Raw genomic sequence first — 25,520 nt, forward strand, 5'->3', positions numbered from 1 at the left:
TTGATACTGGATTAGCTATTTGTGGATAGAGCTGCACGCTGAATGATCTGTTCATGGAATGGTCTAAACACTGGATGCGCTGCATATGGATGAAGACACTGAGGAATACGGGTCACTTTTATGGCCAAAAACCCATCCTTGCAGATACCACACACCATTCTATTGGTTTCTGAAGCTATTAGGAGGAATCTGGTTGAATGAGACCATTCTTTGCTAAGAAACTAGGAAGTAGGCCCATTTTGTGTCTAGTTTTCTGAAGTGCAAATTTTTTTTTTTTTTAAGATTTGATGTGAGGTTATTAAAATGAGCTGGGGATGTGGTTATTTGCAAAATCTATTCATATCAGAACTTGGGGTGAACATGTAACTATTATGGTCTATGTGTGTCAAAATAAACGGTGATGCATATCTGACAGTCAGGGGGCTACATATTCCTATACTCCCAATTACCAAATTGTGCACCTCTAGCATATATGCTGTACAACATATGAATTGTTCAGGAAACTATTGTTTAGGAAGCTGTGAATTATATTCATTAAGAGGTCCCTCTCCTTTAATCTCTGATTTCATTGTGGGCAGACATAAAAAATAATTCCTGAGCATGAAATGACTTGGCAATACATATCCAAGTAATTTCATGTATCATTACAATGACAAAAGTGAGTCAATAATATTATATGACAATTTGTGAACAGAATTTTTCAAATGACCTAAAATCTAAAATGTTTGATTTCAATATTTTGAGCAGATAACTTCTGGAAGGAAATGAGGTGACATAAAAATGATGCAGTAAAGGAATGACGTTAAACATGTGATCTTTGGTGACAATTTATCAGTTTGTAACTATTAGTATAGGTATACTGTAGGTTTATACTGTATTTTAAAACACAAAGGTTTACTTAAAGATAATGAGTGGTTTCAACAATGTATTGACTAGAGATGTGTATTTCGGTTCTACAGAAATATGCCCGAATTGTTTGGATTTGACCCAGATCAGTTTGAATCTTCCCACCATCTGGAATTTGGATCTTAAATTTTTTTTTTAAATGTTTTTATTTATAATTTTTTATCAATGATCATCAATTTTCCTAAACCAAACCAAAATCCAAATCCAAACTATACCACTTGATGTTGGTTTGCGAAAACCAAAACACGATGATGAATTGAACTCAAAACCAAAACATGGGCGTCCACACATATCTCTAGTACTGACATGATTATACAACCATATTATAAAAACCACTCACATTTAATAGACCATTGTGTCGGTTGCATGCACCTTTCTCTAAACATTGTATACCAGTTATTTATGTATAGTATATATGTACAGAAATTACACATTTCTTCCATTTATGTTTAAATCCCCGTTAAAGCAACTGAAGGCAGATGCTAGTGGTGAGCCATGCATTTGGGATTGTATAGTTCTGTAAATACTTTATGGATTGACCTCGTCATCCGACCAGTGTAATATACCGTATGAGGTTAGTAACTTTAACTGCAATGCAACCAAGCCGACCATGCTGGAATATGCAAAATAACGCTGCATTACATTTTTGAGTTGAGAAATGACAAAGGAACATGCAGAAATTTAAAGCAACGCTGAATATCGCTATGTACTTCCAAGCCTCTTAGACCTCTTTGGTTTAAAATAATGATTTAAAATAATATACCGTGGGTTGACAATAAATGCTGACTCATTATACCGCGTGTACAATAGCTACCAACACGTAAACAAGAAGCAAGAAATGCCAGGGATAACAATAATAAAAATTAACTGAAATAAATTTAAAAAAGGATAAAAATAAACAGATTGAAATTTTTGACTACCGTAGCTGACAAATCAAAGCAATTTATTAAACAGTATCTCTCTATTACAGCTAATATTTCAGTATAAAGATCATCCTCCCAACATTCCAGAATGTAAAAAAAAATTGGGCCAAACTTAACCACACAACCGCAAGCTTCCAGGTCGCACCCCTGTTTGCAGCACACACACACCCCAAAACGGATGCCTCCTCTGTCCCCATATCATAAAGTCCTGCAAACAATGGTACAGTATGTGCAGGATACAAAGCAGTGTAGAGCTCGAAGTTTATAAGGATTCTTGACATAATTTAACGGAGATGCTTATTTATTTTCTGGATATCTTAAAATATGTTCCCTAAACATATATTGTTAACCATAACATGCATAGCATGGGATATTTCAGTTAACATTATTTTATGAACAAGGCTCACTAATGGTGAGGCCGAATATAGTAGAAAACAAACTGTAATAGAGTCTGGGAAGGGGTGAATGTTCCTAATGTTGATGGAACAGAATAGCACCCCCTGGTTATTAGTCACAAGCTACAAATTTATTTATAAAAACATGTCCCCGTTTCTCAATGACCCAATGGGTATATAAGTGCCTGTCAATATAAAATAAACACCACCTGTATTTTATAGGTTTAAAAAAAATTGATGCAATATGGAACATCAGAGGCCTCGTTTGTGTTCAGGATGCCAAAGCCCAAGAATGCAATATATCTAATACCAGTATTTCTTATCTCCAGTAATTATAGCAATTTTCTACCATATATCATTGTTTGTTTTTTTTTTGTTTTTTTTTTGTTTGTCTTATTTTGTTCCAGACCTTTTATTATAGTTTATAAAGCACAGTAAATACTGAGAGTGGATCCTCCTCCGATATATGCAAATAAGTTTTGAGTCTAGATTAATCTCCTTTTTAAAAAAAAAAAGAAAATAAATTGTATTTAAGCACTCATAGAGTGCAGTGATTATGCCGGAAAACCTCCCATGTTGCACACGAAGAGTTGTTTCGGGTTATTTTCAGTACAGATCTTTCCTGTTTTGTTTCTTCTTTCTCCCCAATGTGTTCTTAAAAATGTGCTTTAATAATAGCGGTGAACCGGATAGGGCACAGCTGTTTGTCTCATATTTCCAGATCTAGGAATCAGAGTTCTTCAGAGCATTATACCATTGTGCAAACAGTGTTCAAATTTGGGTCAAATCGTACTGCTTTCCCTTCAACGGATTTTGCGTTGGTGTCGTACATTGGGTTTTCGAAAGCTGCCTGGCCATTGTTGTTTTCATGTACAGAACATCCCGTATACTGTGTTTTAGGTGCAGTCCTGTTAAAAAAATTAAAATAACAAAAAAGGTTAAAAAAAACATATTTATATTGCATTAATAATATATTCAATGTCCAACAAACAGAGTTGTGGATAGTTCATTGCGGCATAATGCAGGGATCATAAGGCTGGCCCTTACTTGCCACACAATTGATGTAATAATGACAGAAAATCGTTGTCTTGTCATAAAGGGAATTTTGGCCGGTTCACAAAGTTGACCAAAGGGTAATGGGTTAGTCTACGGGAGATGATGGACTATGGGGTGGATTAGGGGTTAGAGGGTTAATGATACTTATGGCTGGAAGCACCGTTGAGCAACAGCTTAAAGATCACCTGACCACCTAAAAGGAACCGCTGTACCGCCATAACCGCTTGACCAACAGGAAAATTCTATCAACATCAGTGCTGCAAGTCGAAATTCTCATGTCAACATTATGAAAGTTGACAACTATATACTGAACCATTTAATTTTAGGGGCAGGAAAAAAAAATCACCTAAATAATAAATGCAACAGTTGAACTATTAAAAATAACTGATACCAAACTGAAATACCCAGCAACCGTGTAGTCTGATTATTCCTTTTATGTATATACTGTAAGATCTTATTTTCATGAGTGGCTACAGCACATCCAAGGTCAGTCTACGCAGCAGCGCAGGTGACATGATATATCTAGATGCACCTGCCCAGCAGCTAAGACTCCCGGCAAATCCCATTGAAATGTGGACTGTGCACTTCACAGGCTCATACAAGTTAGAAACAAATTGATTTATAGCAGTAAACTCTGTGATTGTTAGGAAGAGAGGGTCCGTCGAGACACAGAGCTGCTAACCCATCCTGGGAGGTCATTTAAACTTTGAAAGCTGTGTTGTAGAACATCTAGCAGTCGCTTACAACAGAGGAACGCCAGGGAAAGGGAGATGCTACATTCTGTGACAGCATTCGCACCTGCCTGAGCTGAGCAGTGAGAGTTGTCAAACCGGCCATTTTTAAATTTGGAGACATAAGCTATGGCACACTTTTATGCAATGAAATTCATTCAGATGCAAACTGCCTGTTAGCATAGCATAAACTGAAGGGTTACACATGATGCAACCACAATGCAACCATGTAGCATACTGCAGGGCAAGATAACGCCTTGCGGATGCCTGGGGCTCTTAAGACAGGGGGGCCCCGGTGGAAGATGTAGGGGGTTATATTAGATTGTTCATATCTCCCGACATGACCCATTCCAGGAGGGAAAAAAGCCCTCTACCTGGACTTCTCTCTAAATATAAAAAGTGACATAGGACCCAGACACCCTGAGAGGTAGGAGGAAAGGCTGGAATCTCTGTGTCATTTACAGCTCTCTCCCCTCTCCTATCTCTCCTCTCATTAGACAGCTTCATCAATTGCTAATGAATCCTGATACTTGTCTGTCTGCCCGCACTGCAATCTGTGGCCCTCCAGCCGTTGCAAAACTACACATCCCAGCATGCCTTTCCATAGTTTTAGCATCCCCTAATAACAAAACTGTGGAAAGGCATGATGGGACTTGTAATTTCACAACAGCCATAGTTTGGCCATGCCTGGTCTAAGTGAATGGACAGAAGGTATCATCATTATCCTATCAGAAAGCTAACATTCAAAAATTTTAGAGTCGAAATGCCAACACCAGAATGCTGATATGGTCTGAATGCCAACAAGCAGAATGTCTACATGGACATGAGGCCGACAAGAAAAATGTTGACATTCACATTTTGACATGGTAAGGTTTAGGTTTAAGATAAATCTAAAATATGCAAAATAAAGAATGTCAGCTTTCTGCTAACATGTAACAAACGATATGTTAATGTTGGTATGTAGCATGTTCTACGCTCTGACTGTTGACATTCAGACCTTGTTGACATACAGGTGTGGGCATTCTGAATGCCAACATTTTTAATCTCGACCTTTCATAAAAGACCCATGTTGTGATTGGTCCTGGTTGCGCATTCATTCTGCGATATATACATCATCAGAACATTTTACATATAACCACATTGATAAGAATAGCGGCTCACCTTTGTTTATAGAGATAAAATCCAAAGCCTGCGAATATGAGGGCGAAGAAAGGCACCAGGATAGCGATCGCGACAGAGCTGCTGTTTGTTCCAAGCGATTGATTGGAAGAATTATCCTCTGACACGTTCATTCCTGAGAACGGAAAATAAGATGAACCTAAGACTTATCTACGATGACAGTAGTCTACAATTAGTACATCATTAATTCTTAATGTCAAAATGCAGAAATGACTGCAGATAAATACGGAATGTGGCCATACACAAACAGTGTGAAATGACAGAGAGCGAAGAACAGTTAATTAAGTATCTGTCACTTGTCGATTTCAATTAGTTTAACAATCTGCATGAAATGTTGTAGGTGGTGTAAAGATTTTTCTGCAGAAAGTAAAAATGCCACTAACTATACATACAGTACAGCGCAATCCGATGTAAAGATTTTTAGATGTTACGGTTATCTGAAAGATAAATCGTCTAGTAAGACATATATGCAGTATTTCCGTGAAGAGCCATCTTTCTATTGTAAGTGTACTCAAAAATCCATCCATGAGTCACCGCTCTGTTGCTGCTTTTGGGGCTTGAATTTTGATCCATACTGCATCCTAAAATGCAGCATTGAGCACTTGCAACACCATTGTCCGATTGCATGACTCATGGAGCTACATAAGTCAGCCATTACAGTTCCTACAAGGAGGACAATAAATCTCTATCTTCTTGGACTTTTGGACTTGGTACTTTCGTAATATAGAGATGACATTTATTAATTTTGACATCCTGCCCCCTCCCCCCAAATGGCAGTAGACTGTCAATCATGAACGATACCCAAGAATACTGTGCTGGAAATAGGAAGGGGACCATCTGCAGTCTGCAAATGGGTCCCCATCTCTGATAAAACATACCTGATGACCCATGCTGCTCATGCACAGTAATAGTCCATGTCCACATTAGCAAGGTACCGAACATCAATTCTTTACACCATGTGCCGCAACTCCAACCACATCTGAGCTAGGCCCCTTCTCTATAATGTCCATATTAATCAGTGACCAAGGCTGTTTTCATAGGAAAACTGTCACTGGTAACACTCCTCTACAAAGCCGGAGCCTTCACATCTGCCATACATACGATCAGCACTGGTGCTCCCCAGGGATGTGTCTTTTCCCCCCTGCTCTTCTCCCTCTACACTAACGACTGCATCTCAAGTGGCCAGTCAGTAAAAATCATAAAATTTGCTGAAGACACCACCATCATCGGCCGAATCAAGGAGCCGGATGAATCTGCATACAGACGGGAAGTGGACAGGCTTTCACAGTGGTGTGGCAGAAACAACCTGGACCTAAACCCCATTAAAACAGTTAGGATGGTAGTAGACTTCAGGAGAAAACCAAATCCCACTAGTAATTTTCAACAGAGTTGTGTCATGGGTAGACACCTTCAAATTCCTTGGGACAAAAATCTCTTGCAACCTCAGATGGGAGCCCAACATAACTTCCATTGTCAAAAAGGCCCAACAGTGGCTAAGGGAACAATACATAAGCATGGTCATGAAGTGAGCTGGGAAGATCGTGGTGGACAAACTCCACCCTGGCCATTACTTGTTTGATATTCTCCCATCAGGTAGATGCTTCAGGTCCATCCCTGCCAAGTCGTCAAGAACCGCAAAAAGCTTCTTCCCGATAGATATTCAGCTATTGAACAATGTACTCTAAGATACTGCTAATTTAAACACCTAACTGCTCTGTCTAACCTTGTGAAATTACATTTGTATGCGCAACTAATGCAAATTTCACTATACTGTTAATCCTCTTTTACCATGCTTGAAGCTCCACTGTATCCACAAAAAATTCCTAGTACAGTATTATTATTATTATTTTATTTATAAGGCGCCACAAGTGTTTCGCAGCGCCGTACAAAGGAATAGTAGAGGGAGACAAAACTTGGCATAACATTGAATAAATAACAAAAATAGAGCACAAATAAAGAGCGCCACAGTTCAATACACATTACAGCTTAAATATAAGTAGTGAGGACTCAATCAACATACTATAAGAGGCTTGAGGCCAATGATGGAGATGAGTATGCGGACGAAGATGGTCACTGAGTGTTTGCGTATAGGAGAGCTGTGAGTGAAATGTAAAGAGAAGAGGGCTTTAACAACAGGAGGGAAGAGGGCCCTGCTCGGAGGAGCTTATAACGTAGTAGGAAGGGGAGACAGACAGATTACAAGAGGTGCAAGCAAGTGGGTGGTGGCTAGATAGCAGGATGTAAATAGGCAAGGGGTCGGAGAACCAGCTAGTTTATGCAGGACTAGTTTATGCAGTGGAAGGGTACGCTTTGATGAATAGGTGAGTTTTCAGTGCCCGTTTGAAGCTTTGTAAGGTCGGGGAGAGTCTAATGGAGCGAGGGAGTGCGTTCTACTGAAGGGGTGCAGCACGGGCAAAGTCCTGTACTCTAGTGTGGGAAGCAGTGATCAGGGTGGAGGAGAGACGACAGTCGTTGGCCGACCGTAGAGGTCGGGAGGGTGTATGAATGGAGAAGAGGTAAGAGATATATGGAGAAATGGAATTAGAGATGGCCCTGTATGTGAGTGTGAGGTGTTTGAAGAGGATTCTGTAGGGAGAATGGGAGCCAGTGCAGATTTTGTTGAAGGGGAGTGGCAGAATTAGAGCGGCGGGAGAGGAAGATAAGCCTGGCTGCAGAGTTGAGGACAGATTGGACAGGAGCCAGTTGGGATCAAAGAGGCCGGTGAGGAGAGCATTACAGTAGTCGAGCCGTGAGATGACCAGTGAGTGGATTATAAGCTTACAGTAGTTGCACTCTGTGAGAGAAAGGGCCTGATGCAAGCAATGTTGCTTAACTGGAACCAGCAAGAATGGGCCAGGGCTTGGATGTGGGGTGCAAAGGAGAGGGAGAATACATGGCCAATAAAGTGATTCTGATTCTGAAATGTGGCTTTTTGGAAGATTATCCCACTTTGCACTTATGTATCTACTAGTTAGCTACGTATACTTCAAAAGCAAGTAGATGTAGTTTCACTTGGTGCCAACAGATGGCAGTGTAAATGCCACTCAAAGCAAATGCTTTCAAAGCTAGTAGATGTAGTTTCACTTGCTACCAACAGATGGCGATGTTTCTGAGATACACGGAGACTAGACATATAGCTATATAGCTGGACAATTAATAGGATGAGAGATCAGAAAGTGAGAGATTTGATAAGAAATCTCCAGTTTTTTTAAAGCGGCAATCATTTACACAGCAAAACCAGTTTGATTTTGTAGTGTAAATGATTGCCACTTTTAACTTTTCTTACCAAAATCTCTCACTTTCTAATTCTCTCATCCTATTAAATTTCACCCATACAGTATATTATAGATACATACAGTAACTAAATTGATAAAAACTGTATTAAACTGCTTCTATGGTGCCTCATTGAAAAACATATTTGTTTTTTGCTTTTTCATGAGAAACAATGCATCAGCATAGTGAGATTAGATATGTAGTTTATTGTTTCTGTAGATTTTATAGCAATAATAAATACGATTTGAAAACAGTGAAAACATCACATCAATGCTGTATTTCAATGACGATTAAATAAATGCTATAAAAATAGAATATGCGTGACTGAAACATGCCCGAATGTATTCCAAGAAAATAATGATCTTTTTTTCTTAAGAAACATAACGTAAAAAAATAAAAAAAGATATATGCGAGTTACACACATGTGCGTGTACGTGTCAATTCGATCTTTGTTAGTAGGCAGTGTATCCCCGGAGAATGACATTGTAGCAATTTATAGCTTAATAATTCCTGTTTTTAATGAAATGACAATTTTCTTGCTTTATCTGCCCAGAAGTTCATATGGGAATGCAACAATTTCATTGTGGTAATCAATAATATGATTGTAAATATCAAACTTCTGTTTATAGTAAATCCATAAAAATATACAGGTGTTTTTTTTACGTTACTGTAGGCAATTCTGCTTTCAATAACATTGACACAAATTGGCAAACAGAACAGAACGATTCTGAATCATTTATTATACAGTATGAGCTGATGCAATAGAAATGACTTTCCAGTATTGCACAAAGCTTCTGAATGTTTCATGGAATATCATTTATTTCAACACCAAAAGGTATTTGTAAGCTAATAAATACAGTTTGGGGGGATAAGCGCTAATTGGAAAAGAATAGATTGTGAGAAAAAGGAAAGGGAAATAAGTCAGAAAACACCTGAAAATAAAATTCAGGTGAGAACACCTAGTAGCAAAAAATACCGACAGAATTTTCAAGCGCTCCTTCTATTCCTATATTTTCATGTCACTCCGTCCTCAGTAATCCTGACGATGACTCATATGACATGAAAAGAAAAGAGAACCATATAGTGCAGCACCTTTAGGTAAAACCACTGATACGTATGTAGTCTGATGTCAAATAACCGTACCCTATATGGTGGTCCACTGAATGGAAGGTGGACAAATTACGCTCAGTATTGAGGGGGTGATCAACCTCCAAAAAGGATCCTCCAGACTCCTCCAATTGATTTCACATAAAAACCAAAGATAGGTGCCACAATGGTGAAGTAACGTTTAATATTTAAAAACATATACAATAAAAATACATTGGGTGTAAACAATGGACTCTCACCCGATTGATGTGTCTACTAGATGGAAGCAGACATACAGAGCATAAGATGGTATAGCCACAGGCGTCCCTGGATGCTGTCTGTAAAAGTTTCAATCCTGGTGAAGAAATCCAGAGTCCACAAGTCCCTTCTGCCAACGCGTTTCAGACCTCTTGTCCTTTATCAAGGCATAGAGACTTACCCCATTACCTGGGTTTTTATACCCACAATTCCCGCTCCAGACCCCCAGCCTATTTCCAGACATGGATTCCTAACCTCTAATGAAGTCCCATATGTCCATGGAATAATACTCCGTTTTTTTAAGCAAGCCGCACCGCTTCCAGGTGTTACAAATTGTCCCAGGTAGATTCCTCTCTCCGGCGCCGTCCGCCGGAACTTCCTTGCGTTCCAGACGCGTCGGCGCCGGAAGTGGCGTGCGTGTCACTATCCTCTGGCTGAATTTCGATGACTGGCGCCGTCCGCCGGAAACTATCTTGCGTTCCACCGGCGTCGGCGTCAGCTTTGCGCTGCGTGTCACTTGGTTCTTATTTCCGCTTTTATGTATAGTCATCTGGCTTGCGTTCCAGCGTTGCCAGACGGAAAGGATATTTGCGGCTCATCATATACATTGTCTGTAGTCCTCCGCATATAGAATATACAGCGGGGTATTCATATTGCGGGCATCCCATAAATAAATAAAGATAAAAAAGACATTAATATCAAAATATATAATTTCTTTATAAAAACAATTACATGTTAAAAAGGCGAGAAAAATTTAAAGTGCTAGGTACATCGATAAAAAATTCACATAAAATCCGAAGAAAATCTTTATAAAAACCATTTCAATTCAAAATCTTTATTCAAGCCACCAGGTATTAGTGTCTTATACTGATAGATCATGCTCATTTCAGTTCTAGCTAATTTTGTGGCTATGTTTCCTCCTCTTTCCCCAACATTAATTTTTTTGAGGGCCGCAAAATTTTTAATGTGTTTGGGGTCACACTGATGTTCTTCTTTGAAATGTAAAGAAAGTGCATGAACCTCCAGGCCTTTTCTTATATTACGGAGATGCCTGGAGGTTCATGCACTTTCTTTACATTTCAAAGAAGAACATCAGTGTGACCCCAAACACATTAAAAATTTTGCGGCCCTCAAAAAAATTAATGTTGGGGAAAGAGGAGGAAACATAGCCACAAAATTAGCTAGAACTGAAATGAGCATGATCTATCAGTATAAGACACTAATACCTGGTGGCTTGAATAAAGATTTTGAATTGAAATGGTTTTTATAAAGATTTTCTTCGGATTTTATGTGAATTTTTTATCGATGTACCTAGCACTTTAAATTTTTCTCGCCTTTTTAACATGTAATTGTTTTTATAAAGAAATTATATATTTTGATATTAATGTCTTTTTTATCTTTATTTATTTATGGGATGCCCGCAATATGAATACCCCGCTGTATATTCTATATGCGGAGGACTACAGACAATGTATATGATGAGCCGCAAATATCCTTTCCGTCTGGCAACGCTGGAACGCAAGCCAGATGACTATACATAAAAGCGGAAATAAGAACCAAGTGACACGCAGCGCAAAGCTGACGCCGACGCCGGTGGAACGCAAGATAGTTTCCGGCGGACGGCGCCAGTCATCGAAATTCAGCCAGAGGATAGTGACACGCACGCCACTTCCGGCGCCGACGCGTCTGGAACGCAAGGAAGTTCCGGCGGACGGCGCCGGAGAGAGGAATCTACCTGGGACAATTTGTAACACCTGGAAGCGGTGCGGCTTGCTTAAAAAAACGGAGTATTATTCCATGGACATATGGGACTTCATTAGAGGTTAGGAATCCATGTCTGGAAATAGGCTGGGGGTCTGGAGCGGGAATTGTGGGTATAAAAACCCAGGTAATGGGGTAAGTCTCTATGCCTTGATAAAGGACAAGAGGTCTGAAACGCGTTGGCAGAAGGGACTTGTGGACTCTGGATTTCTTCACCAGGATTGAAACTTTTACAGACAGCATCCAGGGACGCCTGTGGCTATACCATCTTATGCTCTGTATGTCTGCTTCCATCTAGTAGACACATCAATCGGGTGAGAGTCCATTGTTTACACCCAATGTATTTTTATTGTATATGTTTTTAAATATTAAACGTTACTTCACCATTGTGGCACCTATCTTTGGTTTTTATGTGAAATCAATTGGAGGAGTCTGGAGGATCCTTTTTGGAGGTTGATCACCCCCTCAATACTGAGCGTAATTTGTCCACCTTCCATTCAGTGGACCACCATATAGGGTACGGTTATTTGACATCAGACTACATACGTATCAGTGGTTTTACCTAAAGGTGCTGCACTATATGGTTCTCTTTTCTTTTCATGTCATATGAGTCATCGTCAGGATTACTGAGGACGGAGTGACATGAAAATATAGGAATAGAAGGAGCGCTTGAAAATTCTGTCGGTATTTTTTGCTACTATTTGTTACTTCAGTGTGTTTGGTGACGCACTTACTGTATAGATTCAAGCTTGCACCTTAGCGCAGAATTACATCCTAGAACCCCCATTTCTTGTGTACCAGGTGAGAACACCGCTCCTCTCTCTTCCTCTGTCAGCACGAATGGTGCGCCGAACGGTGCTGATGGAGGAAGAGAGAGGACGTGTGGTGTTCTCACCGGCCGCAGCACGCTGATCTCCACACCCACCACACTCGGTCCCGGCACTAGAGGTAGGGCTAGTTAGTACGGCACACACCTCGGACTTTTACATCAGCTCAGAAGAGCTGTAAGCATTACCACTAACCCGAATTTGATTTTCAGGTGTTTTCTGACTTATTTCCCTTTTCTTTTTCTCACAATCTATTCTTTTCCAATTAGCGCTCATCCCCCCAAACTGTATTTATTTGCCACAAAAGATTGAGCTGCTTTTTTCATTCCAGCGCAGTGAAAAACACCCCATTTTTTATTTGTAAGCTAGGTCTATTCATTTTGCTTGAATTATAATAATAATTGTTACCACTACTACTACTACTATTATTATTACTGAAAACAACAATAATAATCATTTTTATTTTTGTTTTACTATAAAAATACTACTACTACTACTACTACTACTACTACTACTACTACTACTACTACTACTACTAATAATAATAATAATAATAATAATAATAATAAAAATACTACTAATATTAATAATAATAATAATAATAATAATAATAATAATAATAATAATAATAAAATTAACTATTATTTAACATATTATTATTATTATTATTATTATTATTATTATTATTATTTTATTATTATAAAATAATAATTTTAGTTAGTTTTTATTATTATATTATTTTACAATATTAATTATAATAAATAATAATAATAATCATGATCATTATTACTACAATTATCATTATTTTTATTATTATTATTATTATTATTATTATTATTATTATTATTATTATTATTTTGGGGGCCATTTTGTTAAAAAATATGGATATTTTTAATGTTTAAATAATTTTACATTTTGTATCATATGCAATCATTGCTCACCTATACTTCTTAGTCCAAATTGTCCATAATCTTTTCCATGGATAGACCCCTGAAATACATATGTAGCTCCATCAGGCTCAGCTGATACCTATAAAACAGAAAATAATATTAATTGACACCTTTTAAAACAAATGTATGTGATTAAAAGAACATAACAGTAGAGATGTTCGAGCATATTTTGCTTTTGGTTCTATTTCCTCATTGTGTTTTGTTTGCGGCATTCAGATTTCAGTTCAGTCTATATTGAAAAAATTAATAATCATTGATAAAAAAAACTAAACTGTAAAAACATCTCAAATCATTTAATTTTTGCAATCCAATATACAAAATTTGGATTTAAGTTCGAATTCTAAACCGGAATGCGAATCAGTTCAGATTGGATCTCCACAGGGGATCTGGACTGGGTTTTGGTTTGGTTTAGATCCACAAAATTCAATGGATTCTGAGTTCTAGAGAACCGAAGTGCATATCTATACATGACACATTTCCTTCTCTCATCAACTTTTTTTTTTTGTAGCTGCAGAGAAAAATAGATAATGGTCCAGAGTCAGATATGGTTTTTGGGTACTCTTTACTTAGAAGGGCGCCCACGATTTTGATCGTGGGCATCGTTAGTAAAAAATCTCGGGCATCTCGGGCATTGAATGCACTAGAAAATCGGGTGCGATCAACCGACGAGATGCCCGAGATTTCCCATAGGGAACAATGTTAAATGTCTCAATTGACCCAATTTTCCTGTTCAATGCCTCAATTGACCCGATTTTTCCATAGGAAACAATGTTAAATGGGCCACAGAGGCCAAATAGGCACCCTGAAGAGTATAATGGCCACCCGAATTGTTAACGCCACCCCACGATCAACGTCAACCCGATGCGTGGCGAGCGCAGCGAGCCCGCGAGGGGCGGCGGTACGCGTCCTACGACCTTTTCACACCCCCACTATCCACGTCGGCGTGGAGTTGAGAATAGAAAGTGTGGCGAGCGCAGCGAGCCACCGAGCCCGAAGCGTGGCGAGCGCAGCGAGCCCCGCGAGGGTACGCGGACAGCTGTGAAGCCCGCGAGGGGACGCGGATACCTGTGAAGGTATCCGCGTCCCCTCGCGGGGCTCGCTGCGCTCGCCACGCTTCGGGCTCGGTGGCTCGCTGCGCTCGCCACACTTTCTATTCTCAACTCCACGCCGACGTGGATAGTGGGGGTATGAAAAGGTCGTAGGACGCGTACCGCCGCCCCTCGCGGGCGCGCTGCGCTCGCCACGCTTCGGGTTGACGTTGATCGTGGGGTGGCGTTAACAATTCGGGTGCCCATTATTCACGTCAGGGTGCCTATTTGGCCTCTGTGGCCCATTTAACATTGTTTCCTATGGAAAAATTGGGTCAATTGAGGCATTGAACAGGAAAATCGGGTTAATTGAGACATTTAACATTGTTCCCTATGGGAAATCTCGGGCATCTCGTCTGTCGCATCTCACCTGATTTTTTAGTGCATTCAATGCCCGAGAGTGCCCAGATGGGCGCCCTTCTAAGTAAAGAGTACCGGTTTTTGTATAGTTGGAGATCTGCACATTTGGTCTGGTTGGAGATCTTCACATTTGGTCTGGTTGGAGATCTGCACATTTGGTCTGGTTGGAGATCTGCACATTTGGTCTGGTTGGAGATCTGCACATTTGGTCTGGTTGGAGATCTGCACATTTGGTCTGGTTGGAGATCTGCACATTTGCAGGACTCTTTCTCCAACTACTGTATGGTCTAAGTGCCCTGAATCTGTAACATGACTGACATGTGGTGGACGTTTAGGAGTGGGGAATAGATGTCGACAGCCAGCGTTCCTGAAAAGGTCCCAATAATAATCTGATACTGTATATTTGGAAACAGCGCTCAGATCTGCGATGCTGGCAGTGGGTGTCTTTTGCCCTCAGACACCTCCTGTGGCATTAGTATATTTCGGAAATGCGGCTGCCTACAAAGGGGTACATTTACTAACTTTGGGAGCTCTATTTCAGATGGGATGTTGCTATGGGCAACCAATCAGATTATATCTATATCTAGAAGATGCTATATCAATAAGAAGTAGTAACTGAATGGTTGCTATGGGCAACATCCCATCTTCAATACAACTCCCATCTTAGTAAATGTACCCAACAGACTCAGCGGCAGTGCAATTAACATCCACCTCTGTCAGCAGAAATTATCAGGAATACAGCTGGTATCTGCTCTGATGTTTTGAAGGAAGTGTATTAACCCACTAATCACATCGCATAAATAACCCAGGTCAGACCCGGGTTATTGCTGATTCGACCCGGGTCGATGTGCTATGTGACAGCACCACAGTCAATAACCCTGGACAAATAACCCGGTATTTCAACCCAGGATAAAAGAAGGGTTATACACGGATCATACCTGGGTTATTGTGCATTTAAATGTGCAAACCCAGGTTATTTCCTTGCTCTGAAGTAAAGAGTGCTGATTTGTTTCAGTTTCAGTGTCCAGTCAACTGAGGCAGCAAGAAGTGTACTGTACTGCACTGTACTACTTTCTACCTACTGTACTGCACTGTACAGCCATGTAAAACTGGAGTGATAAAGAAATCATGGAGTTGCCGTAGATCAGGGGTAAGGAGGAAATCTGTAGGCAAATCACGCAATATCAGTAAAATGTTAGCGGCATCTGGCTTTATTAGTACCCAACATCAAGCACTCCCCAGGCCCCTACTTTGTATGGACATCACCCTCTCTTTTGTTCAGACCTCTGAGACCAATGACTTTAAAAATGACATCACGCTGGTTTTAACATGCGTGACCTGGGTTGAGTAAAAATGTACCAACCCTGCAATAACCCGGGAATAACCCGGGTCAATAATACATTATAAACGTCTCTGACCCGGGTCTGATCCGTGTTCAAAACCCGGGTCCGACCCTGCTTCTGCGATCAGAAAGGGGTATGTGCCACCTTAAACAAAAGTTGTAAAAGAAAAATGGGTGTTAGACTGTATAAAACAAATGCCACAAGTGACAGTCACTTTGAACATTTGAGAGGATGAGAGGTGAGTATTTTACTCCGGCTTGGTGGTGGTTCAGCCTCTGCTGACAGTGAAACTGAGATGTCAACAAACAATGCATTTTCTTGATCTACATTGCTGGGATGGACTAATTGAATAGCTACTGTTGTTCCTGGATATATTTGGTGATGAGGACCTTTAATAAGGTCTACAAATGGAATTTATTTGTTTATACTCCAAGGGTTTTGGTTTTCCATTGGCCTATCACCCCTTCTAATGCTATTGATGATGTATAAAGAACAATGGAAAACTCAGCTGCCTTTGTAATATGTACAGTAAATGCCCATATACTGCCTCTTTTACCCTACTGTCAGAGCTGGCTCTCCCATTAGACAGCATTAGCAAACTGCCTAGGCTGCTGAGATCTAGGGATGCCACTGAATCTGCCTATCACAAAGCTAAGGATGTCTCTGAAAAAGACATCCTTCTACTTAATGTAGGTGGTGGTTGTGCACTTCCGCTTGAGATGCTGGTAAGTGAAGTTGATGTTGAACTTTGGGCATGGTAGTTTGAAGTTATGCTCACAGTGCAGATAAACCATGCACCAACCATGACTACACAAGTTGGGTAGTTGGGGCTACAAAGGTGGGCATCGTTTGAAATTGGCTTTATATTTTTAGGTGTTATCCAACACTTTTGGGGTCCCCTCTTCCCCTGAACACGTATTAAACACTTCCATTGTCTCCAGTAGTTAAGACACTGTTTGAAATGTTGATATGGCAAAAAGCAGGGATATAATCACATTTGCAGAGCCATTACAAATAAAATGATAGGACATACTAAACGTTCTTGGTAATTTAGGAGATATACAAGAAAGGTCACAAATAAAATTGTTTCAATAGGGGTAAAATATTAACAAGTTATCTCAATACTGTAGCACTATTCTGTGAAAGGATACATACAGACGACTGGCTTTTTGGATGCTGGCATTCAGAATACCGATTCCAGCATCACAATAGAGGGAATCCCGACAGGGATCAGTATACTTACCTTCCCCCTGCTCTCTGACCTACCCATCCTCCCCATAGCCTAAACCTACAGTAAGTCCTCCCCTATGGCCTCATGATAGTGCTCCCTGCTTACTTCCTGGCAGTTGGGATTCTGGCACCTGGATCCTCATTGATGGCAGGATTCTGATGCTAGTCTGGCAGTAGTCAGAATGCCATCATGGGTATTATGAACAACAGGATGCAGAATGCATCCGTTCAAAGACCAAACATGAATCAAAGACAATGGTACTAATATCGTACAACCACTAATATCTTACTACCTGACTCTTCTACCAAAAAATATCCTTTTTACATTTTTGGTGTTGCACTCAAGCGGTTTGTAGTCCAGGTTAGTATATCAAACATTGGATAAGTAGACTAATGCTTACAAATCCATCCATTGCCCATTTCTCATCTTTCATTTTGCTCAAGGAAGTGTGAGTAGATGTTTTTACTGAGTTGATGTGCAGAGTCAAGCGAGCTTCCTGACTTTTGTAAACCCCTGAAACGAAAAAAGAAAACGTTCATTTGTCATACATGAATTTCAAGGCAGCACAACATTATTGAATTTGGATTTACTGATATTCCTGATCTTCCAGACTGAACGCTTTGGTCGTGCCATTATTTGAAAATGGTTTAGATATCACTGGAACAAACTACTGTATGTCACAGCTAAACCCTGCTCACTTCAATGATAACATAGGAAAAGGAACAGTGGAGGCATTGTCCACAGCAACCAAAGTGTTGGAATCATTTGTCTAGTACATGCTTGAAATTCATAGCCAGAATCTGATTGGCTGCTGAGCAAAAATATCTTCTTTTTTTAGAAGGTTTGATGACTCTCTCCCATTGGGCCTGATTCAGACCTGCTCACTAAGCAGTGTTCTTTCGCTGTTTAGCGAGAGGGTAAACGCCACCCACCAGGCGAGATTTGACAGTCGCTGACCATCAAATGAATTCTTATCCATTGGAAATAAAAGTCAATGTAGACTGACTTTTATTTGACTCGGACATGGCCAAATACTTGGCGGATGCTGACGTCATGTGACATCAGCTGCTTGCCCCATGCAGGCTTTGACACACCCATGGGCATTCCCCCGGGACAGCACTCTGCTCAGCCCGTTCTGTGCGAACACCGTGGTTAGTGTGACACTCGCCGAAGGTAGTTCACACGGTCTGCATATGCGTATTGTCACCGATACGCATGTGCAGACCCACAATATTAGCCCGCTGACCGAATTTGGAAAGGTAAGTATGAACTTGAATCATCGCCATAGTTTGCAAAGATATGAGCAAGAACGCATGTGCATCGGCATTTCCCCAACACTGCTTTCAGGCATTGAATGGACTGGAATTATACTATGTTTGAGTCTTTATATTACCTCTTGGAGAAAAGTGGTATATACTACAGATGCGCTTCTAGAACATTTATAGAGAATGATGAAGTCTAACTTGGGGGGTTGATGTATCAAATAGGAAAAGAGTGGACCAGTGAATAAATTACCCATGGCAAAGAATAATCTGTGAGGTAGCATTTATCAAGTACAATCTTTAAAATTCTCCACACGTTGCACTGCTTGGAAGTTCAACTGCTTGGCTCCTACATTGGTCATCAGTCATTAGCTGGTGTGGTTACTAATAGGGATGAAACTCGTTTGTGGCACTATTGGCAACTTACTCAAAAGTTCAGTCAATGCCCAGCTACAGTATGTCATTTGGTTAATTATTCATTTTAAAATATGAATAAATTAAGTTTAAGAAATTCAAAATCTGAGGCAATGAAAAGTTTATATAATCATTTGGAAAAAAATGAATAGCAACATGGAGACAGTTTTTTTTTTAATTATATCAGGTTACATTAAAAAATGTGTTTGAGTTCCATATTCATTTTTACCTTGAATACTTCACAGTCATACATGTAATAATGCTTGTTATCAGAGGTTTTAAGCTTGAATATTCAAAATCATCAATACTTAATAAAAACTTTATTGGTACATCAACACAATAACACACTACAACAATAGTATGTGAGAAAATGGTAAACAAAAGCCACAAAAACAAACAAAAGATGGAAATATTTCATTTAAATACGCTGCAGAGAAGTTTTTATTTTCTGACAGATTGTCTCTACTTGCAAATTCAGGTCTGATACTTATAAATGGAAAAGTTATTCTGCAAATGTCACTGAACATATATCTGTTCTTCTCCCCTTAATATCCAATAATGAAACTATTTCAGTGTGTCAAACGACTTGAAATCAGATTTGTAGAAAAAAAAAATCTTCTCACTAGCGCCTTTTTGTTGAATCTTTTGAAGTTGTAAAACTTTTCTTAGATTAAAACGGCAACAAAAGCATTACAAAGCCAAAGAAGTGAAATTTCAGTGCCGTATGCTTGGCATAAGAAAACATTTCAGTAGTTCAATATTTGTAAGGGACCAAGCAAAAAACAATGACAAAATATGGTGAAATGCGTTGTGTTGTGCATCAGTAGAATCTCAGTAATTACCTGAAAGAAGAAACTCGGTGTTGCTATTGATAAGTGTTGCATTCACTTTTCCTGTGGATATATTGTAGCTGTTAACCGTCAAATTCATGGGTTGATTCTTTCCTTTTAAGTTGTAAAATCCTTTCCATATATAATTTCGAGAAAATACATCATCTGGAACTGGAAATTGAGAAATATTATAAAGCAAGCATTGTATTAAAGGTAACAGGAAAGGAGAAGTTTGGCTAGGCTGCATGGGGTAAATTTTTTAGGAGGAAATGGTGCTTTTGATCATAACACCCAATCAAATTCTAGCAATCAGTTATGTGGACGTTCTAGAATCTGATTGGCACCAAATTTCCTTTTTCCTTTTTCTGCAGTTTTAAAAAATGTAATCCACATATAGCTTTTTCTTGGCTGATCTTAACAAATCACAGTGAAGAAATGCGCTGAAAAAAAATCAGGGCTCCCATGAAATCCTCTGGGCCTGAGTACTTTTGGGCATTACCATGGTCAGAAGTGCTGTGTTTTAGAACCTGTTTTTTAATGAATAAACCCATAAATGTGGTTCTATATACCCCTATACACAGTAGCATAACTAAAATGTGCACCCCGTGGCCAGTAAAATTTGTGCGCCCCAAACCCCCCCTTCACCACTCTATCTGCTGCTACCTGGTCCATTGCTGATCTGTTGCCGGCCCGCCAATACCAGTAGATGCTCCTATCTGCGGTCCCAGCGCTCCTTCTGTTAAAATGTCACTTGCAAAATGGGCGCTGCCTTACAGAAGACCATTACTTAGGATGCAAGGGGAGGTCGTCGCCTCCTCTAGCATCCTTATTAACTTTCTGCTGTGAGGGGGCGGCCATTTTGTGAGACAGGAAGCTCTGCTGGTCCCGACATGCCGGCAGCAACAGATGCGGCGGCAGCCCCACATTAACGGAGCAGCAACAGCTTCCACAGACCTGCCAGCACTCAAACTTACGTAGCATCTCCAAGCCACCCAGGGGTCTGCGGAGCTATTGTTATGCCACTGTTTTCAGCCTTTAGTAGGAACTCATAGAAAGTTTTTTTTTGTGACGTATTAATTAACTGTACTATACTTTTATACTGTATTTTGTATAATTGTACTTTTTGTACTATTTTCCTTTACGTCTGTGTTAACACTTTAGGGGGCAATTAAGACAGGTCCGAATTTGCCCCCAGTCCCGTCACTTGATGTCAGCACCCCCCTGCCCCACATTGGCATATAGCAGGCATCTGCGAAGGATGGATAAATCATTCAACAGTGAGCGACCATCATGTAAGTGTGCACATTACCTTGCATGGTAGTGCGGGGATTTGGTTGGCTGGGGGTGGGGGGGTTTCAGATGGGCGGCGTTTATCTGCTCATTAGGCAGTGAACAAACGCAGCTTAGCCAGCAGGTCTGAATCAGACCATAAGTGCACAAAAAATAATCTGTATGTTTTACAAAGAAATGCATGATCTTTCTATAACCATAAATAATGATTTACCATTATTCCTTGCATTGAAAGGGTTTTGTTATTTTTTACATTTAAACCAGTAAACACGGCGAAGACCAGAGATGAGCAAATCAATTAGCCCATTTTGTGACTAATTAACCTGATCTCTAGTGGGAAAATCGTTTTCGCATTTCACGGTGTGTTAGATTCCCGGCTTTGCACATGATTTAGTGAATCATTAGTGAGCTGGATGGCAGTGACTTGTTCATTTCTTGGTGAGTCTCGAAGGAAAGTACTAGAAAGCGATGTATTTAATAAAAGCCCTTTTTCCCCTCCCTTTTAGAAAAATAGAGTTTTTTTTATTTTTTTATTGTACTGATGTGATATTATGTATTGTGGTGAAACAGGGTTAGTTTCACCAGAGAATGTATTTATTTCACTGGCCACTGTAAAGGGTTAAGGAGGAGCCGTCCAGCCTCAAGGAGGGTGCTTTAAAGGCAGGTAAGAGAACTTGGTTCACTGCAAAGCCAGGAATGGGTCTCTGATGTGTGCTTGAGGGAAAGACGGGTGGGCTCTCAAGCACATGGCTCTGGTCTGGGTTTTCAAACCTGCACAGCTGGGAAGTGGTCTGATTGCAGTTGAAGGGATATAAACCCTGTTTAGTCTGTTATTCAGGGCGCTGATGCCAAAAAGTGTCCAGCTGGTAGACTAAGTAATCTAGCGCCAGGGTCTTGGACTGTCAGTGCCCAGAGGCACTGATACACTGCACATACGGCAGAAGTATATGTTTCTTTGGTTGTCCATATGAAGTTTGTTTGCTGTAAAGTTGGCTTTTTGCTAGTATAACTTTAAATACCTGCACAAATACTGAATACTGCCTGCTGTATCCTGACTTGAATGTGACCCTGTTACAGTATACTAAATTTACATGGGTTTGTATGCACAAACTATATGTACAGGGATATTATGAAACTCATATTTTATTGTTGTTAATAGCCGATATTTCATGTTTTAAAAAAAAAGACATGCAACACCGGGTACAGCAGTGGCATGACTGTGCGAGTTGTGTGGCATAGTGCGCGGGGTGTGGCTTATTATCCTGACTCGCTGTTTCTGTGGAGATTCTGGCTTACTGTACCAAGAAACTGCTGATGCTTTAGTGCCAGCACCTACACTCTAACAGGAGCAGGGCCGGTGCAAGGCACCGGAGCGCCCCAGGCGAGTCGGGGTGGGGGCGCCCCGGTGCCGGGGGGGGGGGGGGGAAGGTTGGTACCTGTGTAAAAAAAACTTCCGTCCCCGGGCTCCCTGCTGAGTGCTGGTGCGTGCAGGGGTGTCCGTGCCGCCGGGGGAGCCTGCGGCGCTGTTATTGTGTATAAGCTTGTCGCGCCCGGCGGGGTCCCTACAGTGAATAGAAAATAACGCTGCGCGCATAGCGCTAGTTATTTTCTATTCACTGTAGGGACCCCGCCGGGCGCGACAAGCTTATACACAATAACAGCGCCGCAGGCTCCCCGGCCGCACGGACACCCCTGCACGCACCAGCACTCAGCAGGGACGCCGGGGACGGAAGTTTTTTTTACACAGGTACCACAGTGCTGGGGGTGAGGGGCGAACTGCCGCCCTCCAGGTGCCGGCGCCCTAGGCAAATGCCTGGAGCTGCCTAGTGGTGGCGCCGGCCCTGAACAGGAGCCATGTGCTGCATAGAAATCTCACAGTACAGCATCTGGCTCCTGTCACTGAGCGTGAGCCAGCATTTTGGTGTCACATCTTGGCAGGTTACACACGTTTGCAGCCTGCTGCTCCCTTGTGACGCCACTGATTAATATTACTTATAGAGGTAATTACCACTTAGTACTTACCACTTAGTTTTGGACTTGGAGTTCCCATAACTGGTTTTGTTTTGTTTTCAAACGGCTTAGAACCAGCTATAAATAAGATACAACAAATGTTAGATCATTACATGACTGCACTGTGATTGAGACATATTGCATCCGAAATGTGGAGGAAATACAGATGTAGTCATGTTCATCCATCCCGCATTCCTATCACAGCATTTATTGTGTGACTAGTAAGCCTACCCTTTCCTGTAAGTACCATACCTGCCTATCCTACCCTGTAAGTACCATACCTGCCTTCTGTACCCTGTAATTACCATATTTGCCTACTCTGTAAGTAACATATTTGCTTACCCTGCATATGCCATATTTGCCTATCCGGTACTTGTGTAGATTCACGGTGCCAGCATGGTGCCGTGTGTCTGAGTCCCCTTGCGGGGCTCGCTTCGCTCGCACATGCTGCGGGCTCGGTGGCTCGCTGCGCTCACCACGCTATTTAAAATCAACTCCATGCCAACATGGATAGTGGAGGTATGAACTATCCATGTTGGCATGGAGTTAAGTTACTTTTTTTAACATAGTTTGTGGCAAGCGTAAAACCCGGAAGTAGCACAGCGCCATGCTGGTGCCGTGAAACTACACAAGTACCACCTATCCTACCCTGGAAGTACCATATATGCCTACCTTACCCTGTATGTACAATAGTTGCCTACCCTGTGAGTACCATATTTGCCTACGCTACCCTGTAAGTGCCATATTTGCCTACCCTACCCTGTACGTACCATAATTGCCTACCCTACCCTGTACATACCATATCTTCCTACAGTACCCTGTAAGTTCCATATTTGCCTACCCTACCCTGTACGTACCATATCTGCCTACAGTACCCTGTAAGTACCATATTTGCCTACCCTACCCTGTACATACCATATTTGCCAACCCTACACTGTAAGTGCCATATTTGCCTTCCCTACCCTGTGAGTGCCATATTTGCCTACCCTACCCCATATGATCCATATTTGCTACCTTACCCTGTATGTACCATATTTGCCTACCCTACCCTGTACATACCATATTTGCCTACCCTACCCTGTAAGTACCATATTTGCCTTCCCTACCCTGTGAGTGCCATATTTGCCTACCCTACCCTGTACGATCCAAATTTGCCTACCCTACCCTGTAAGTACCATATTTGCCTACCCTACTCTTTTAGTACCATATTTGCCTACCCTACCCCATATTATCCATATTTGCTACCCTACCCTGTACTTACCATATTTGCCTACCCTACCCCGTAAGTGCCATATTTGCCTACCCTACCCCATATGATCCATGTTTGCTACCCTACCCTGTACGTACTATATTTGCCTCTCCTACCTTGTAAGTACCATATTTGCCTACCCTACCCTGTAAGTGCCATATTTCCCTACCCTACTGTAAGCACCATACCTGCCTACAGTACCCTGTAAGTACCATATTTGCCTACCCTACCCCGAAAGTACCATATTTGCCTACCCTACCCTGTATGTACCATATTTGCCTACCTTACCCTGTATGTACCATACTTGCCTACCCTACCCTGTATGATCCATATTTGCCTACCCTACCCTGTATATACCATACTTGCATACCCTACCCTGTAAGCAACATATTTGCCTACCCTACTCCGTACGTACATACCATACCTGCCTACACTTGGTGAGGAGGCTCTCGATAATCAAGTGTCACTTTTGGCCCCCTGGAAGGTTAGTTAAGTCCCTGGGAACTGACCAAACCCCCCCCCCCCCCCAGCCTTCCTTAAAACTGGACAGTGAGGAGGGGCAAGCTAAACAAATTGCATCATTACAGCCATGCCCCTGTTTACAATGCTGGTAACTTGGCATTAAATAACAGGCAGCAGGGCATGTGTCCAAGCAGCACACTGCTCACCTGTGAGGTCACACCACCCATGATTATGCACACATCCATGCCCCTCAATGCGTGTGTTCACGCCCCTGTTTTACCAACCCTGCTGCCCCCTACTGCAAGGAACATCAGTACGTAGTGTACACCAGGGGATGGACTGTTTATGCATTATGATTTATAAGTTAATATTATACATTACGATTTATACGTTATCCATTATGATTTATACGTTATGCATTATGATTTAAAGTCACAGATGCAACAACAGAACAAGACGCTAAAACTTTCACAGCAGCGTGTCTCAGAGTTGCTCATTAAATCTCTATCAAAACAAAGATAATAAATTCCTACTCTTTACACATGGGGTGCATTTTAGTGAATAGTGGCATAAATATATTTAATAGCCTGAAATCCGAAAAATCTTCTATCAAATGCTTCTGCCAAGAAAAGATAA

General features: G+C 40.9%; 1 protein-coding gene across 6 annotated transcripts in view; it reads right to left on the bottom strand.

The window, feature by feature from the left end:
* Positions 1 to 1,048: 1,048 nt before the first annotated feature.
* The window catches only part of CSMD3 (CUB and Sushi multiple domains 3), a 969,186-nt gene continuing 944,714 nt past the window's right edge, over positions 1,049 to 25,520 (bottom strand). For all 6 annotated transcript variants that reach the window (XM_083186712.1, XM_083186713.1, XM_083186711.1 and 3 more), the window contains 6 exons: positions 23,186 to 23,251; positions 19,886 to 20,044; positions 17,768 to 17,880; positions 13,337 to 13,424; positions 5,173 to 5,305; positions 1,049 to 3,132 (listed from right to left, as the gene is read on the bottom strand). In XM_083186712.1, coding sequence (XP_083042838.1) covers positions 2,973 to 3,132; positions 5,173 to 5,305; positions 13,337 to 13,424; positions 17,768 to 17,880; positions 19,886 to 20,044; positions 23,186 to 23,251 — 719 coding nt within the window. In that variant the 3' untranslated portion in view covers positions 1,049 to 2,972. The remainder of the gene's footprint in view (positions 3,133 to 5,172; positions 5,306 to 13,336; positions 13,425 to 17,767; positions 17,881 to 19,885; positions 20,045 to 23,185; positions 23,252 to 25,520) is intronic.

This window comes from Crinia signifera, chromosome 5 (assembly GCF_055691185.1).
Source record: "Crinia signifera chromosome 5, ASM5569118v1, whole genome shotgun sequence".
Taxonomy (NCBI): Eukaryota; Metazoa; Chordata; class Amphibia; order Anura; family Myobatrachidae; genus Crinia; species Crinia signifera.